General features: G+C 38.7%; 1 protein-coding gene across 1 annotated transcript in view; it reads left to right on the forward strand.

Annotated features, from left to right (window-relative positions):
* SMOC2 (SPARC related modular calcium binding 2) overlaps positions 1 to 19,154 on the forward strand; it is a 150,511-nt gene that overhangs the window by 52,914 nt on the left and 78,443 nt on the right. Inside the window, exons 3-5 of the mRNA XM_075147915.1 lie at positions 9,110 to 9,216; positions 10,342 to 10,441; positions 17,955 to 18,002. Coding sequence (XP_075004016.1) covers positions 9,110 to 9,216; positions 10,342 to 10,441; positions 17,955 to 18,002 — 255 coding nt within the window. The remainder of the gene's footprint in view (positions 1 to 9,109; positions 9,217 to 10,341; positions 10,442 to 17,954; positions 18,003 to 19,154) is intronic.

The raw sequence follows: 19,154 nt of genomic DNA on the forward strand, positions 1-19,154 counted from the left end.
ATGCTGTGGGAGACAGTGTCAAAGGCGTTACTGAAGTCCAGGTAGACCACATCCACAGCCTTTCCCTCATCCACTAGACGGGGGTCACCTTGTCATAGAAGGAGATCAGGTTGGTCAAGCAGGACCTGCCTTCCATGAACCCGTGCTGGTTGGGCCTGATCCCCTGGTTTTCCCGGACATGGCTCGTGAGCGCCCTCAAAACGAACCGCTCCATGACCTTCCCTGGCACCGAGGTCAGGCTGACCGGCCTGTAGTTTCCCGGATCCTCCTTCCACCCTTTCTTGTAGATGGGCGTCACATCACCAAGCCTCCAGTTGTCCGGGACCTCCCGGTGGCTTGGCATTTAGTCTGGTTGGCGCTCAGAGTATGTATTCAGTATTTGCAGAGGTGGCCCCAGCAGGGCCTTGCTGCTTCATGAGCACACCAGGGATAGCCATCACACACAGTAGTGTCATTGTTATTCTAGAACTATGTAGATACCCTTTCTCCATTGGAAACCCTAGATAGCTCATGTTTAGCTTAATTCATTTATGGTATCTTAAAGAGCCTAGCTGTTTAAAAATGCCATTCTTTTATGGGCTATCATAGACATAACAAAAGGTACTATCTTTATTCTCATGATTCACATAAAGAACTGAAGCACATCAAAATATGAGTGGAATTTCCCATAAAGAGGTATTTTACTATTTGCTATTTACTTTCCTTAAAGAGAGAAACACTCAGCATTCGTTTCATTAAAATGGGGCTTTCAGCAATAATGAAAAGTTTCACACATTTGAACTATTACTACAATGAGTTAACGGATGAATTAAGGACATGCTTCAATAATTTGAAATTATATGAATTAAGGAACCTTTCTGTCCTTGGATAAACATACTGATACGATTTTCCCTTTGTGAAGAGAAAGGAGGACATCGCTGGGCAGTAGTTGTTTTGGGCTCGTAAATTAACCTTGGTCCCATAATTCAGGAATCTAAGCATTCCTTTGGGGAAACATTGCTGTTGCCCCTTAGCTGAAGAACTGGGTTGTAAATGCTGGACATGGTTTCTGAGTGCACACCTTATCCTGTATTCCCACGGAGGCTGCCCTCAAGGTCAGGTTTGCCTGCGAGCCGGGTGTGAGCTGGACGTGTGCTCGCAGTGCCTGAGCGCATCCCTTAGGTCAGCATGTGGGCAGGGACGTTGGCTTGGCCAGTCCACCTGCTGCCTGGAAGGCAGCCCTGTGGGCTGCGTTTGGGAGGCAGAACATGCTCCCGAGATGTTTCGTTTGGAGAGAGAAAGACATAGTGGGTAGGTTTGGTTCTTTTCCTAACTGAAATGAGTGAAAATGGGACTGGACTGAGGTGTCAGTCTATAAAATAAATCTGAACACACGCTGAGAGCTTGTACAGTCTGCAGATTGAAAGCAGAACGGTTTTCACTTGTCCTCATCACCTCTCCTTTTTCTCCTCTCTCTTTTCTTTTTTCCTTATATTTTAAGAGGAAAAAGAAAAAAGAAAAAAAAGAGAGGAATACAGGGTTTTTTAATTATTTGGGAAAAAATATATTAAAATAAGAATGTATTGAGAAGTGGTATCAGTTTGGGTTTTTTTGAAAATAAACTTTCTGGGAAAAAAATTGATTATAAGGCAGATTTTTATCTTAAAATACTTTTAGCTAGGAGCTATCTCCTCCTTTTTCAGACATATTTTTTCACTGTAGACACTGCGTTTAATCTGTAGAATGACTGCAAGTTTCCAGACTGTAATGCTGGCAATGCTGATACAAACATTGTTCAGCCCCAACCTCATTTTGGTTTTGAGTCTTCGTTTATGTTACGTGTCAAGCTGTTATGTATCAAGCCACTGTAGTAAAATTGTTAATTTGAGAAACAAAATATTCAACATCTTGGTGAACAAAAGGTTTCTACATACAGAAGTTATGATTTATGTAGTCTCTGAAAGCAAGAGGGGTTGGCTTCTGATTATACTTTCTAGTAGGTATTTAATGGGGGTGGACAAAGTTTTAAGTACGTTTGGAATGTTTTTTGTGGAATATCCCTTGCTCTTTTAAATGTGTCTACCGGTACATGGAACACCGTTCAAGTAACACTGAAATAGTATTCACAATTTGCTGGAGGTGGAATTTATCTCTTTTTAAAATACTCAATTTTTCCTGATAATATTTCTCCAAGCAGAATTTGCCAAAGCCAGACTGCACAGGAACAAGGCATGTAAGAGCATTCTTAGGTAGAAAAAAGGTATCTTTTTAGAATCAAATATGCGCTACTGCAGTTGTATGAAAGTAACCTTTTTTTCATTTTGTGTAGTTTTCATTTCTGCTCATGTATTTTCAATTTAGGTTTCTGGTTTAATATAAAATGAACATCTTAAAGCAAGTGAAGTAGAAACTACTACTGCTAAAGCAATAATACTGCACTGAAGACTAGGAACAACAAATAGTTGCAAGCCTTCTTAGATTTTCAGTGCAAGAATTGTTGGCCCACATTAGACTCCTCCAAACTATTTATCAAATCTCTGTTCTGCTCAGAAAGCTTAGTCTGATCTTTGGTATGTAAAAAATCAGAAAGCTGTAGCTTTAGATTTTCTTGCAAATATTTGATTCAGTTCTAGTTAGAATGTATCTCTCCAAATGTGACTGTTAGCAAATTGAGAGAAATATTCTTGTGCCAAGAAGGAATCCAGCACAGCATTCCTTATTTTATCTTAAAGCTTAGCTATCTAAACTGCGGGGTGGTTGCAAAATGTGAAAAAAAAAAAAAAAAGAAAACAACAAAGAAACCCCACATTGCCTGCCTCTGTTAGATGCCAATAGAGGAGAGTTTAGGCTAAGATTGCTCTGCTGTTTTGTTTGAATCCAGAATGCAGCAATAAAAATAAACAGCGAAAGAGTTGGCCAGCCCTTGTCACGAAGCAGCAAGTCTTTATTTTATGGCTGTGTCAGACTAAATGTCTGTGCTGACATCCTTTCCACCCAAGAGGCTAATAATCTCTGCATCTTTGAAATTGAAACTTTGAGCACGTATAGCTTGCTATATGTTTCCTATCACTAGAGGCTATAGCTATTTATATGCTTTGTTGGTAGACATGATCAGTTCTTTGGAATATACACTGACCTAGGTCAAACATCATAGAAAATTTTCGTGTTAAGAATAGTTTATGCCATATAAACCAAATGGTGTCTTGTGCTCTGAATAAAACATTTTTGTGCTAAATTAACTGCAAATAAAGACAATTTGACTTTTATTATATCACTACCAGTTAGCAAAAGGGTATAGCAGTGGGAAAGAAACACAGACATAGAAGAAAGTTCTGGTTCATTGTTAGGATAATTCAGTAAAGTGCTCAGGTGGATAGCTAACTTTAAACAGCTTGTTGCACTGTATATTTCTAAATTTAAGGGCAAGTAAGTGTATATAGGTATTCTGGCAATCATGGTGGGGCAGTAAGGGAAACCTGCAGAGAAGCAGAGAGATGTATTTGGATTATGTGTGTCTATACTAGGTCTGCTTGTTCACATCTATGTGACTTTAGAAAAGCTTTCTCTTTAGTGTAAGAACAGCTAAGTATCTGTGGAAAGCCCTCAAGGGAACTTTTTCTTCAAATGATTAAGTTTAACCACTTTATAGGTAGTTTTAACAAAGTGGTAAATGTTTCTGATCTGTTCAGCGGGATATTTCATCTATAATAAAATAACTAAATAAACTGTAAAGTGTATTTTATGCATAAATACATAACAAGCCCATGTCACACACAGTAATCTCTTTGAAAGCAAGCAAAGTCTGCTCAGTGTATTGGGACTGGGAAAGGTACTTTTATTCTTACTGAAATATATAGCAAACCAAGAAATACCGGATGAACTAAATCAAAATCTTTGCAGGAGATTTATCTATTCTTTTGGCAAGCTGTGTACTTTTCCATGAGAGAATCTGGGTTAGATCTCCCTGTGGAGCCCCAAGTTGCTGTAAATTCAATTGTATTAAATGTCACTTTAGAGATGGTGTTTACACCCTTGATGAGTTTGTGTCATTGTTTTAAAGATAAACTTCTACTTTGCAGTAATAAACTTCTCTCTGTGTGATATATTATTCAAGGATCAGCCAGCAGGGTTGAAGTTGATGGATGTTTTCTTTTTTTTACGAAGCTCAGTGTTTTCGGTGCTGTACTTTTGGAAATAAGGCATAAAATGAGATTAATTCCCAGTCAGTCCTGTGCTGTTTGTGAGGCTAATTCCCTTTCCAGAATTTCCTTGGGTACTGCAATTTTCTATTGACTTCAGTGCCATCGTGGGAAGTCCTGTGCTCAGGGTATCATGCGTGACAGAATCTGGTTCTGGATCCTGCAGCGGTGTACCAGCACCGCTTCACTTCATAGGTGAAAGTCTTTGTTGCGCATAGAAGCTTAGCACAAAATTAAGATGGCTTTATATTTCACCTATGCCTTCCAGACACTGGTCTCCTCTGGAAGCCAGAATTGTCACCAGGGCAATTCAAAAAGGCCTGCCCAAACAGCTACAACTCTGTGATCTCCTCAGTTCTGTGTATTTCTGCCCACTCCTGTGCACCCATTTTTGTCTTCAGTTATACACCCCGAGATGTATTTGTCTTCTTAAACCTCTAGTTGACTTTGCAGTCCTGGTGCTGAGTCACAGTGGTACAATCAACACACTGGCCAACGTACTGTGATAAAATGCATCAAGCCCTGTACCAACCCAGATTGAGAGCTAATACAACCTAAAAGTGAGCTAATTTAAGGTAAACTCATGCATCTTCATGCTCAGTTTCTATGCCAAGAGAATTTTCTTCTCAGCAAGCTTCTGCGATGTGAAAACCCGTTTACCTGGAGTTGAGAGGATAAAGTCTCACTGAGTCAGTCATTGACATAATTCGAAATTACAGCTGGGCGTACATATCTGCAAAATTAGTTTTTCCCATTGTCTGAGTATAGGCAAATAAGGCCTCATTTCAGCCAGTTTTTTACAGGTTTTAGAACCAAACGGTCTTTTCACCAGGTCATATACCAGATTCTGGCTTGAGCCTGCTGGCTCAAGTATTAATACTTAAGCTAGGGAGAGAAATAAAGTATAGTGGGAATTCTAGTCAGATACCAGTAACAGTTTCAAGCCCCTTATTTTTCTGCTAGATGGTTCCAAAAGTTTAAACAAAAACAGATTTAACAAAAAAAAAAGCTTTTTTTTTTAGAGCTAGAAATCCATTATAACAACAGTGAAACAAGGCTGACTTGTTCCAGTGATGCACAGTGTTGCACAGTGCTTTTCATCCTTCCAACACCTTGCAGATTTGGAGTCCCCTCTGCTCTCAGGTTGTTTGTCACCACTGTGACGCCGTTCACCCCAGAAGAGTTTGGCCTGCTCTGGTCAGGGTCCACGATGATCAAAATCAAAGCTGTGGGCTGATTAATCAGCACAGAGGTACCACGTAAGTCCCACCACCTTTCATTCTCGGTCTTCATTTGAAAATAACCAGGGGCCCTCCTGACCTCAATTATTGCTGTTTTAGATAAAGAGGAAAGTTGAATCTGTACGTGAGAGACTTCACTGGTATCCCCTTAGATGTCAATATCCCTATAAACCTCCTTCTGGCAAGCCACTTAAGCCTAGACTAATCCTAGCAATTTGAGATTCATGTGAGTCATCTTCATTAGTTACACTTGTGCAAGGTGCACAGAGGGGCCCGTAGACAAGAATTGTCTGGGTGCATTCACAGGACTTTGCACAGTGAGTCCCAGATTTGGCTTCACTGAGTGAGCATGAGCAATGGTGAAGGTTTGTTTCCCTATGGATTAGGATCTCACCCATCATTGACTTTTTCCTGTTAGGAGCTGCAAGGTCTCCCTACACCTCTGTCTTGTCTGATACTTTGATGTGAGCTCATGTTTCAGCCTTTCTCCCAGTCATGGCAAGAATTAATGTTATTTTACATAAATGTCTAGTACTTAAATCTCTTGAATTTTTCTTTTCCTTTGGAAAATTTGTTTGAAATTGCGCAGTAGATTTAGAAGGTATTGCAACCAGGACACAAAGGCAGATGCTCAGATCGCATAATCTTACAAATTTATTATAAAAAATATTATAACTTCTTTTGGCTTCAGTGATGTTTTATTTGGAAGGAATTTAGCTCCTCTGAATTAATAATCTAATGTTCATTAGTATTCTGAGGAAGAATGTTTTTATATGTCTTCTTTTTATCTTGACCACCTATTCTGTTTCGTCTATCAGGTTTGGACCACATCTCTGTGTCATGGTTATTCCCCTGTGGTAATATGTTGGTGAAATAAAAGTACAGAACTAGGAATAATGTTTTCACTATGCAGTTTCATATGCTTAACTTGATAAGAGATCTTCCTCATGGGTTTATTTTGGGTATACTGAAGCACAGTAATGCCCCACAGCTTTAAAATGTTTCCATGGTTATATAATACAAAATAAGGCTTCAAACATGAATTTTATATTCCACTAAATTTGGTCATTGTTGATTTTAAAGCATATTAGATCATCCACAAATAGGAGGCCTTTAGAGCATCAGGCTGTTTAGGAACAAGTGGTGGACAGTTTTGGAGAACTTCTCTTTCTCCTTGGCATGTTTTTATGATAATTCAAATATTGGAGATAATTTACAACCCTGCTGGTACTATACCAGAGACCTTATGTGATGGAATTTATATCACTTTTCCTTTTAGACATTTAAACCACATGTCATTCTAGAAAAACGAGGACAGAGGTCCAACAAAGGAGTGATTTATTTTCAGTTAAAATACTAGCTACATTAAAACCACATGTTATTAAGTACTGTATAACCAAACCATGCCCAGAAGAAGGCTTACGACACAAAAGCTTGCTTAAAATGTTTCTTTTTTTTCCCAAAAAATTTTGGCAGTGCATACATTAACAGACTTTACCTGAGCTGCACAGTACATTGGCTATAATTTTCCCTTGACGAAACAAGTTATTAAAGTACCAGAGTACAAATTAATTCAGTTCCTTATTATTTTTCTCACATTTCTGGATGGTTGAACTTTTCTGTCCATTTTAGGTAACATTGCATCTCTGTGAATATCCCTCCTCAAATAGCATAATACCATTAAGGTTGTTAAGACTGAAACATAGTTTTTCAAAGTGAAACAACTTGTATTTTGGGCATTTTACCAACATGAATTCTCATAATGCTCCTGTGAGAAGAGTAAACTAATGCACAGAAATAGTGCACACAAATCCAAGACCAGAAGGGAAATCAATACGAAGATTAGAATTAAGGGGACTCAATTTTGTTTTCAGGATACAGATGCTGAGGACCGTTTTCTGTCCTCATTATGCTACACGTTCACACCAGATTGCCTAGGATTTGAAGGGAATTTTTTATGCCACTGTTGCCAAGTGAGTAGTCCAAAGCTTGGCGGAGATGACCAGTGAAGGATTCATCCTGTACAAAGGACTTCTGCAGTGGCATCAAGCTTCCATGCTGGTTCTGTGCATGTATGTCTGGATGATACTGGCACAGAGAGGGTGCTTGGGGGTCTGGGAACTTAGCTGGCTCAGCTGTATGCTCCCAGGGATTGTTAGATGCCAAAACCCTGTCAAGGTGTGCTGGTATCAAATGGGGAAGTGAAAGTGCTGTTGCTTCACTGTTCAGATTCTGTTCAATGTGCAACTTGCATGGACGAGAAAGCCTGTCCCCGTGTGTTCTAAGAACTGCACAAACATTCATGAATCACCACAACATGCCTGTCTCACAGGTAACCACTGGACAGTTTTAGCCCTAGAAAGAAGCTAGCCAGTTACTGTCAAACAGTCTTTAAATAAAGCAGTGATCAGAAGCAGCAAATTTCTCCGCTTGTATGCTTGAGATCATTCTAATTCAGATGTTACAGTCACATCTTGAAATCATTAATACTACCTTAAGCTTGCCTGGTATTCTCATTTGTCCTGAAATTTCTTAGCTCAAGCAGATCCTGAAGTATTGATTCTGCATCAGCAACGTGCTAAAATTTGTAGCGGCTTTAAACAAAAAGAAGTATGTTATGTGTCTTTTCTCACCCTTTGGCTGCCTAATTGAAATGTAGTATATGTATTAGACAATACAATATATTAAACCATAGAAACTCTACTGAATTAAAGCTGTATAGTTTGCTACCTTGTCTTGGATGGAGACCAGTACCAAGTAACGCAGGAGAATGTGCAAGAAAACACACAGTGGACAAAAAAGGTCCATGTGGTAAGCTTTGACTTGTGCCATGTCTAAATCATAAACTGTTACAGTAAATTTTAGCATAATATGAATTAAGCATGTCCAAAATTATTATTGAATCGCCTCCCTAACAAGCCCCTCTGCTGTACAGTATTTTTTTTTTTTTTTTACCACCCTGGTCGGCACATCTGTGGTCACAACTGAGATCGCTGCCTAACTGAAGTAAATGGCGTGTAAACTCTAGTAGGAAATATAAGGCAGCTATACTTCTGCTGCCTGCTTTGCCTTTCCTGAAGCACTAGAATGCTAGTGCTGCCACCAGCACTGAAAGAATATTGTGGGGCACAAGGTGGCAGCTATTGCCATGTTAAATTGATAGTAGAAGCCCACTTTGGGCTTCTGCCCTTTGGCAGCAGTTGGAGCAGCAAGGTTGTCTCTGCAGGCATCTCTCCATCTCATCTCCCGGTTCTGTCCTTCCCCTCTGTGCTTCACTTCGTGAAGACCTCTCGTCTTGAGGTGGCAAAATTTCAGTTTTGTTTACTCTGCTTGGCAGCATGAGCACATTTGGGCAAACCAAAGGACTCACAGGCAGTCAAAGACTGACAGGCAGTCAAAGGTTGGAGGAAGAACATGATTATACTAGTGATTCACATATGATACTCAGCAAAAAATGTTACTACCATGCAGGTGAATGAGGTGAATTCGGACAATATTGCCTAGAAGTTATTGTCTTCCATTTTTTTTGTTTCCTAAAAAAATGCAAGTAATTGTACATTTTCCCTGATTATAATTCCAGTTCTCCTTACGTGGGTCTCAGAGCCTTCTTCCATTTTCTTAATTTAGGTTATCACCTATCTTTTCTCTATATTGCATCATCCGACTGACTTGTCTTCTCCCTTTCTCTAGATGTTTCCAGATGTGTGGCTGAGAGGAAGTACACCCAGGAACAAGCTCGGAAGGAATTTCAACAAGTGTTTATCCCAGAATGCAATGACGATGGCACATATAATCAGGTTGAAAATTTTTCATTCAGTATCTTGCATGACTGAGGAAAGTCAGAATATGTGTGTTTGCAGGGGATGAAGAAGAGACAAATGTAATGGAGGGAAATGTAATTTCAAAATGAAATGTAATTTGTGCTAACACTGACGTTAAAAAATGGAAGGAAAATTCATGTTTTGTGCCAAGTCCTTGTTCTTTTTTTCAGAGTTGGCCAGCAAAAGAGCCAAACATTACCGTTGTTCATGTGATACACTCCCTGTTCTTCTAGACTGAGGCAGCTGAGTCATTCTTGTAGCCCCCTGAATACTCATCAGATGGTAAAATGCTTGGAATTTCTGATCCGTTCCTGATCCCAACCAGAAATCTTATGACCGGAGTCCATATCTTAGTGTTAAAGCGTGAATCATACAGGATTCTTCCCTATTCTCAGCTGAATTTCTGTGCAAGCATATGGTCTGAGACTAATTTACTTAGGTTAGATTATGGAATTCAGAAGGGACGCAGTTAGAAGCTTATCCTGTGATATATATCCTAATCAAGATCACCTTCTGCTGCCTCTGTACTGCATTTCAGTTGCGGACTTGCGCAGAAGACTATCCTTCTTGTTTTAAGCATGGTGAGGGAAGTGATGTTGGCCCTCAGGAAATACAATGCAATTGATTTCTAAGAGGAATTCCAAGAGTTTCCTTTCTGACAGCTTGGGATATGAATAATGCTGGCAGAAGCACTCTGTCCTGCTCCTTCAGTGGGTGGAACAATATGTTCTCTATGTGGAAAAAAAACTTGAGATTGCTTGCTTCAGGAACAGTTTATGTGTCCCTTGAGGAACTTCATTGTGAGGTTTTCATAACACCTGCACCTCACTCTTCTGAAATAGGGAGTAAACAACAACATATTTCAATAGTTTTCTCTTCCATTGGATTTCTGATGGACCTACCACACTTTGCTTGAAATACACTCTTCTTTATGCTAAAGAATCGTATGTAGGACTGAGATTAGGTCCATTATGGTTTATTGTTCTAGCTTTTGCCAATATAGTTTGCTGGACTAGTCTTTTGTACTCATGTGTCATGAATGCTGTGGGATAACAAACATATGTCTGACAAACTGCACGTGATTCATGTCATTTCCAACAGGTTCAGTGCCATAGTTACACTGGATACTGCTGGTGTGTCACTCCCAATGGTCGTCCTATCAGTGGTACTGCGGTGGCCCACAAAACTCCCCGGTGCCCAGGTAAGACTTGTTTGGCTGGCCAGGTTATGACAATGTCTCATGAACAGTAGAGTTTATCTGTGGCATCTGATTAGACTTAAGGAGAAAAATTCTTCACTGGAAGAGTGGTTCAGCCCAGAAACAGGTGCTGGCGGAAGCTGCGGACTCCCCATCCTTGGGGATTTGCAAAACTCAACTGGAAGAGGCTCTGAGAAAGTTGGTCTAGCTTTTAAGCTAGCCCTGCGTGAGTTCTGAGGTCACTGCCACCCTAAACCTTCCTGTTATGCTATGATACATCTACTTGGTTTGTACTATGATCTAGCTATCGAAGGGGTTTTCTGCAGGGGTTATTTGTATGACATTTATGTGTCAATATGTGAAACCATACAACTGACTTAGTCCTTTCTTCCTGTTGAAATTCTCTTGCATGTAAACTCATTGCAAAAAATTTCAGAGGGCTTTGCCTTTTCAATATTTTAAGTATAGAGTATGGAAAAAAAACCACCCCCCCAAAAAATATGGAGTGTGAATGTCCTGATTTGTAACATAGCCCAGTGAAAGAACTCCCACAGCAAACCCCATGAATGACCAAATCCAGAGAAGAAATAAAAATGAAACAAAGCATTAAGAACATAACAGAATCATTGTCTGTATAAATTAATTGGCAAATCAAACTCATTGCCATGTCTACTGCTTTCTTTCTTTGTCTTTCATCAGAACAATTAACAGGTTCACTGTTTTTTAGGAATTTGCTTCTGACCCTATTTCATTGACGTTGATAATAAATGTAAATCCCCAGTGTATGAACAATTACCAGAATTGTTATTCACCTTCCTTGAGAGAAGTACTTGAGCTCTATGTATTGCATTTTTGTTTGTGCTGCAGCACCATTCTCTGTCAGAGAGTGGAAGAAATAGCTTTAAAAAGCTAACCCTGTAATGTAAATGAAGCTGAAAAAAAGTATATTAGAGCCTTTGAGGGAATTCACCTGGTCTGATCTACTTCAGTCGTTCAAGCATAATATTAATGTTTTTAATAAATAGATGGAGGAAGGAAGAGAACACTAAGAAAGTTTCAACAAAGATTATAAAAAGTTAATTCAGCTTTTAAGGTCTGTCTTGTTTAAATGGCTTGCAGAATCTTCCATGCATCTTGCCTGTAGGTGAACTTTAACCAGAAAGTACTCTTCAGACTAAACCATTTGATCCAGTCTGAAAAATCACTGTGGAATGACAGTCAATTGTGAAAAATAATATGAAATGTTCAGAAGCCTGAGAAAAGTAGAGAAAAATGTGTATTCATTTTAATGTAATTATTGTTTATAACTGGATCACATCTTCAGAAGACACATGGTTAGGATAGCATTTATGTGCTTCAATGTATTCTTGAACAGAGGTGCTTTTGCACGTCCAGAGCCAGGGCTTCCCTGAAAGCAAGCCTTCATTGCTTTCTCTGCAATATCAACTGACATCAGTCAAAAAGGGGTTATGCTGGTGCTGAAAGTTCAACAAGTAATTGTTTGGCACGTGTCACAACATATGGCATTATGTTTGGCTCAAAATGTTGCTGACTTAGTTACTGTACTTTCAGTTTTTCTATTTGTATTCAGTACTATCAAGGAGAAGCTGCAGTGTAGTTCCAGGTTAATTGATTGATTAATGTGAGGATTATTCTATCTCTACAAGAACCATACTCTAGTTCCTCTCAAAGGTATATTCATGTGCCTAGCAGGTAAACTGCCAGACTGCATCAGCTCATTTTTGGAGGGGTGGGAAGGGAAGTTAGTTTTACAGAAACGCTAAGGAGAAGATGAGAGTAGCACTCGATTTTAATTTAGTGGCTCAGAGATAAATAGATTGCTTCAGTGCCCAGGTGAGTATGCAGAGTCTGATTTTGCTGCATGGAAGATCATGGGTAATTTTCCAATTGTTATGAGACCCTTTGGGATTACCTCTGCACGTTTCCTCCCCTGCTTGTGTCAGTGCTCTCATGTTTTACTGCTCACCACTTCTCCTTTGTCCCTCAGGAAAGAAGTCCAGTGGCAGCAGAGTTTGGAAACAGATTTGAAGTGCTAGGGGATTTTGCAGTAGTAGTGGCTAAGGGCTCAGTTTTAAGAGTTCTGGAGAAACCTTCTCATTCAGCAGAGAAGGCAGCTACAGATTTTCTCAGAAAGTTATGTGGTATAAAGGCAAAACTTTGCTCTTATATTGCAGAATGAAAGCCTGAAGCACAACTGCACCCCTCTCCCATTTCCCACTCTATGTTCAAAATTGCCATCTGTTTAGGATAACAGAGGTTTTTTCCCCCTAGAACTGTTGATGTTTTCCAGATCACCATTGGTTCTCTTTTATTCTTTTTCTTTAGTACCACTATGCACAGGAATTACGATCAAAATATTAGTGGGTATACTGAAGTTAAGTAGATGTACCCCTGTCTTAACTAGTAATTCAGGGATGCCATTTCTTCCAACGCTATTGTCCCTAGTCAGTCTAATACATTGTGTGCTTGCTAGCCTCGTTGCAGGCATTGCCTTCCTATTTCTTGATATTGCAGGCAGATCTCCTGTAGTGGTGGCATCCTGACATCAGCATGTTTATGTGTTCTGTGTATTCTTCAGGCATGATGCTATAGCTATTTCAAAGACATTTATGCAAATTTCTCAGTTTGCATGTGCCAGACCTTTTCACCCCAGGATCACTTTTGCCACCTTTTCCTTTTAGAGCAGAACGTGCACAGACAACCAAGATGGCAGGTAGCGTCAATTGTGAACGTGCTTTTGTAATGGTTTTCTCATAGGAAATGTGATACTGTGGAATGTGTGAAAATTTCTCTTTTTAATGAAAATGTTCAGTGTTTCTTTTCAATCCTAGGTTAGTTCTTCAGTAACTTCAGATAAGGTTTGAATACATGTCTAATCCACTGTGCTGTTCCTAAATTATGGGATAATTTCTTGCCTTTCATTTTCTCCCAGTAGAACCACCTTTGACTTTGGTGAATATCCAGAAATAGGAAAGAAGAGCATGGCAGCCTGGAAGAACTTGGATTTTAATAGAGGAAATATGGAACAGAATTTAGGCTGGGCAGTTAGGAGTTTGGTTTCTCGATTCCATTCCTTATCTGCGCTTCACATTTACTTTACATTATCACAATATTAGATAGATCAAACAATCAACCTCTAAGTTTATCTAACTGTTAATATTGGTTAGCTGCATAACGTGATGCTTCCTAAAGTTATCTCAGGTCCTGGGACGGAAAAGTGTCACGTGTATATTTTTTATGTATCTACAATAGCTGTATGAGCAATTTTGTGCTCATTGTGTTGTTCTGATTGCTCTTATTGAAGCTATCTTATTTGCTAGAGACACAAGGTGTGGAAGGATGAAGGTTATAAGCAGCATTAAAAAATGCAGGACTCACCAACTGATTTATGTAAAACCTTCGCTTCAATTATTACATCTTTACTTGAAAAAGGCTCTTCTTCCATCCTTTCCAGTTATTCCCACACCAACACTTGGTACTGCTAAAACACACATGATAAATCTCAGAATGCCATTCCACTCCATGGAAATAATCTCCACTGTTGCAGGAGTAGTGGTGAGGAGAGTAAATCAAACACATTCCCATGACAGCATTAAAAAAAAAATCTTCTTAAAAATGATGAATGTCCCCCAATACTTTCACTAAAGAACACCAGACATAAGAAAGACATTTTTACAACTCCCCGTCTCTGTTATCAGCACTGCAGGGAACTGCAGAAATTCCACAGGCACAGAGTCCTGGGAAATGGGGCAGAAATTGAGAAGCAGGTGTTAAATTATCATTGGAAAATACAGTGTTCACCTATTCTAGGGGTTTTATGCCATATTAACTCTTCTGGGCTTCTGCCAGTGAGGTTGCAGGGGTATAGACACATGTTTTATTATTCTGTGAAGTAGGTTTGCTACCTTATAATTAAGATGCCATGATCATCTTTTAAGGTCAAAACACAAGTACTTTTAAAAATTCAGAACTCTTCCTGTCTGTATAGTATTATCATCAGATAATATGATGAAAATTAATATATTTGGGAAGGCAGTGAACCTTTTTAGTTTACATTATATTGTTTTTGTTAGTTGGGAAAAATATCCATCTTTGAATTATCTAGTTCTTCTGTCCCAATACATAGTACTTTCTGTATAAATACAGAGTCAGACACACACATACGTGAAACATAGAACAGCATGGGAAGTTTACTGTCCTGTTTCTTGATACCCACATTCAGTGATTACATATCAAATATTCCTTATTAGGAGATCAGAAATTATTATCTAAATTGGATAATAGCAGACTTTCACCTTCTCTTTTAAAGCCCAGTCACATATGATCAGAACTATAGAAAATGGGTATGCTAAAATCATAAACCACAAAACTCACATCAAATTCCCTGGAAGATTTATTGTGCTTCAGAAGTTGTTAGACTGAAACTGGGCAGAATTGTGGGTTTTGCAATAAACTAAGGCATAAATATTTCTGCATTTTTTTTTTAATTCATCAGAATCATAAATGTATGGATTGCTAAGGAAATGTACAAGCTAGAATGGTACTAAATTCTTCTTGTTAAAATAATGCTGCTGAATCTAATACCCCTCCTTGCCCTCTCCCCTTCCAAAAATATATTCATATGGTGATTTCGTTGTTTACAGTGCACTGAAAACTTAGAAGCTGGTTGTATTGCCTAACTTTTAGATAAGTTATAAGTTGCTATTTCTGTTTCATGCCTAGCTGAAAATGTGAGCATTTGTCATGAGTATTGAAGACACAATTTCCTAGAAACTTGCAAATGCAACTTCCTATCACCATTTAAGCTAGAAGTACTTCTACCTCAAATATATTCAGAAAATGGTAGAAAAAACTGATACAAGCTCAGTAACCCTCCTCACCTCCAACATGAGGCAACAAGAAAAGTTTCTGCTGCATAAATTGAAAATTTCAGGTTAAACTATGTGAAGAGCACTAATTTCCCTTTGTAGGAAATTCTGTGAATATTTTTGTTAGCTTCCTAAGAGTATTAAAAAAATTAATGTTGGCCCAGTGAACCTAATTTTCCCGGCATTCATCTAATTTCATAGTGAAATTAGATTCACTATAATAAAGTTAGCCTTTGTAAATGCCACTCTCTTCCTCCATCCATCAATTTTCCATCAAAATTTAGGGTAAAAAAAAGCATAGAAAAAAGAATTCAATTCTCCCTGACTACACATGAATATCATATAGTCATTGTTTCTCACCATTTCATATACAGATGGAGTAATCTGAAGGCATCTTGGTGTTAATGAAAACTGGAAAGATTTTTCTGCTTTTGGTTTAAGATATGGAATGTTATATAAATTTCACCAATGTGTTAAATTACTTAGGTATAAACTGAATTTTAAGTTCAATTTATGATTGTGGTTCTGAATGTACATAAAGAGACAACGCTGGTGTCAAACTGAGGCTTAACTTAACACTCTTTTTAGTGCAAAGGGGCTATCAGTGGCATTTCATCACACACGTTCCCTAGGCTGAGACCTCTTTTCTACTCACAAATTGAGTAAAGCGCTTTAGCGTGGATGAGAGTCAGACCTAAAAACTCTGTATTTGCAAGAGAATTATAATTACGCTCCTGTGCATCAAAATTAAATTGAGAAACTACAGAGTTAATTGTAACTGGATGAAATTTGAGGAAAGAGTGGATCACTGGTATTCAGTGCAATTAGAAAAACCTGTAATTTTGTATGCAGTACTTCCTAAAACTGGAACATCTTATTTGAGTTCAAGCGAGCCTCTTATCAAATTCAAGCCAAGCACCAAAAAGCTCAGATTTTCTGGCTTCAGCTAGCATAAATGCAAGAATCTGCCTCCTCTTCAGAGTGAACAACACGGATTAGTATTGCAGCCTATTTATAGCAAGCTATCCCAAACACCCTTAGATATAATTCCTACAATGATAATGGCTTTATTTTTCCTGTCTGAATTAATACTGATGCATCACTAAGTATATTGAATTTCTGATGATTCAAACATGATACAATAAAAATACACTACCACCAAAAAAGAAAACAAGTCTAAACTAGAATATTTTTGATATGGACGTATAAAAACCGTATTAAAATAGCTGAATCCTTCAGAAGGTAATACGAGCTTGGCTGCATTGTCATGTATTCTGTTACGGAGGCTTTAAAATCAGCATGCCAGATTTGTGATGTTAGTTGTCTTCCCTCTGGCAGACTCACGTGTCTAAACTTCATGCTGAAGTAATCATCAGTTCAGCATGGTAAACAAGGCCTGTGATAAGAGGGTTCTCTTACTTAAATTGTATTTTTAGAACAGATTTATTGTGCTGCAAGGTTTGGGGTTTTTTTTGTTTCTTTGTTTTAATCCCACTGAATTTAGTTATTCCAGAGGGAAATAAATTAAGAAAATTAAGGCAACCAAATTATTTCACACGTCTCTGAGCACCTGTTAGATATGGGGGATTTTTTCATTAAAACAAGTGTATGTAAGAAGAGATGATGTGGTAAGAATTGATAGACATGTTTTTTAATTTTTGATCACTCCATGTGGCTCTTCAGAGAGAAAAATACCACTTTTAAAGGTGTTTTTTAACACAGCAGAGATAGATATGTCTGTAAGAAGTGGCTAGGGGTTAGAATCAGACAAATGGTTGTAATAATGAGACATAAGCAAGAAATAAGGAAGTATTTCTATTTTAAACCCTAAGGACAACTGCCTCCTGTAAAAACTACTAAGAAAACCAATAGATTCTCCATTTCTTGATGACTTGAAATCCAGACTGGATGGTGGGTTGGGTTGGAGTCCAGGCTGGTAGAATAAGCTGTTAAAACCCATCTCCTGCAAACTTCTTAACTCCTTTCCCACCACTGCCGTCTCCTTTCCTAAGGGCCACAGCTCTGAGGACATCTCCTGCAACCAGCTCAGGCTGACACTCAGAACAAGGCACTGTCCCTGCCTCCCCCGGCACGCGCACTTTTCCACACCAGCATAGCGTTTCTGGAGGGCCTTGTGTGAGGAATTTAAAGCAGAAAGGGGCAGTTTTTAATCTGAGCCGGCACGGGGCTGGAGGCTGAAGAAGCCCCACAGAGCAGCTGAGGTGCGTGGGCAAGACTCTGTGCGTAGGAAGGGTGCTGCCCTGCACAAGGAACGGCGAGGAAGCGGTGCCGGGGCGATGCGTCTCACTGCAGGACCTGTCCTCGCTGGGTCAGTGGGGCCTCTGCAGCGCGTGAGCATGTTCTTGCACTTGTGTCCATGTAGTCTTTAATGTTATCTTTTTCGCAGGTCCTGCGGTGGCCAAGAAGTAGCGTCTGACAGTAAATTGATGGTACACAAATGCAGAAGTCAGGCAAAGCTAAAATCTTTGGTTTGCAAGGGAAGAATTTGCTGATATTTATTGCTGTAATAAACAAAAATGAATCATTAAAGCTGAACTGTGTTTCCTAGAAAACATATTAAAAGTGAAAATAATATTTTTCTGGCTAATTCCTTTTCCCAATTGCAGGTTCAGTGAGTGAGAAGCTGCCACGACGAGAAGGTGCAGGAAAAACAGGTAAATATCTCAGTTGGCCTTTAAATGGAAACTAAAATAGCTGTGGGATACACCACTGTGATTTTCCATAGGTTTAAATTATCAATATATATTCATCATGTATCATATATGCATATATAATATTTATACATGCATACATGCTATTCCTTTTATGTCTGCATTGTAGATATTTAGTAAACTTACGAGTATAAACGTATTGGTATGTATGCATGTATTTGTCTATATATGCATAGACATTATATTTTTCTAGTCTCAGCCCTACAGACTTTGCTATTCTGTGCTGTTTGGAAAATAACTTTTCTTCCCATAGCTATACCCTGAAATATTTTCCCATACTGTTTGCTTGCCCTGGAGGACAGATTATTCTGTCTGTTTGATAAAGACAGCATTCTGCAGTCCCAAAATCTTGGGAACTGGAGTCCTCACTTTATTTCCATAGCCATCAGTGCTTGAGTCATCTTGGACCTAGCACTTTGCTCTATATTGTGATTAATTCATCAGATGGCTTACATTCATGGCCAGACGATTGTTGTTGTTAGAGAGAGATCATGGTGTATATCTTGTTGGCAGGACAAAATCTGATGAGACTCCAACATAGCTGGTAGATTTAAATGAGGGAGGTGTCTATCCTTTAAACAAAATTAAAGCTTACACTCTCCAAACACTTAAAAGAATTTTAAATTCAGCTGAAAATAACATACTAAATGTTGCTGTCAGTTACAGTGGCTTAAATTAATTTTAAAGAAGTTACTCATATTCATGCTAATGTTAATGACTATCTGTTTGGTCCACGGTAAATATAATTGAAATTTTTTTTTTACAGGAACTTTTGCAGCATTGTAGTATACCCAACATTTAAATAAACTATTGTGCTGTTAGGTTAAGAAAATCAGTACTTCTTTAAAGGTTAATAATTACAAAGTACTGGAAAATTGTTCCTTCATGTATTTCCAGACAAATTGTGGGTTCCACTAAGTTGGAAGTTACCCATTTGCTTTAGGCCAGCACTTTCATTTTCAGCTTTGAACTGAATGAACTATCCCATATATAAAACTTGTCTGGAATCCTTTATTTTTGTTTGCGACTGTGGCGGCTGAGCTGCTGAACCCTGAATGAACAGTCATAGAACAAGGAGCTTAAATGAACACAATT

Source organism: Calonectris borealis, chromosome 3 (genome assembly GCF_964195595.1).
Source record: "Calonectris borealis chromosome 3, bCalBor7.hap1.2, whole genome shotgun sequence".
Taxonomy (NCBI): Eukaryota; Metazoa; Chordata; class Aves; order Procellariiformes; family Procellariidae; genus Calonectris; species Calonectris borealis.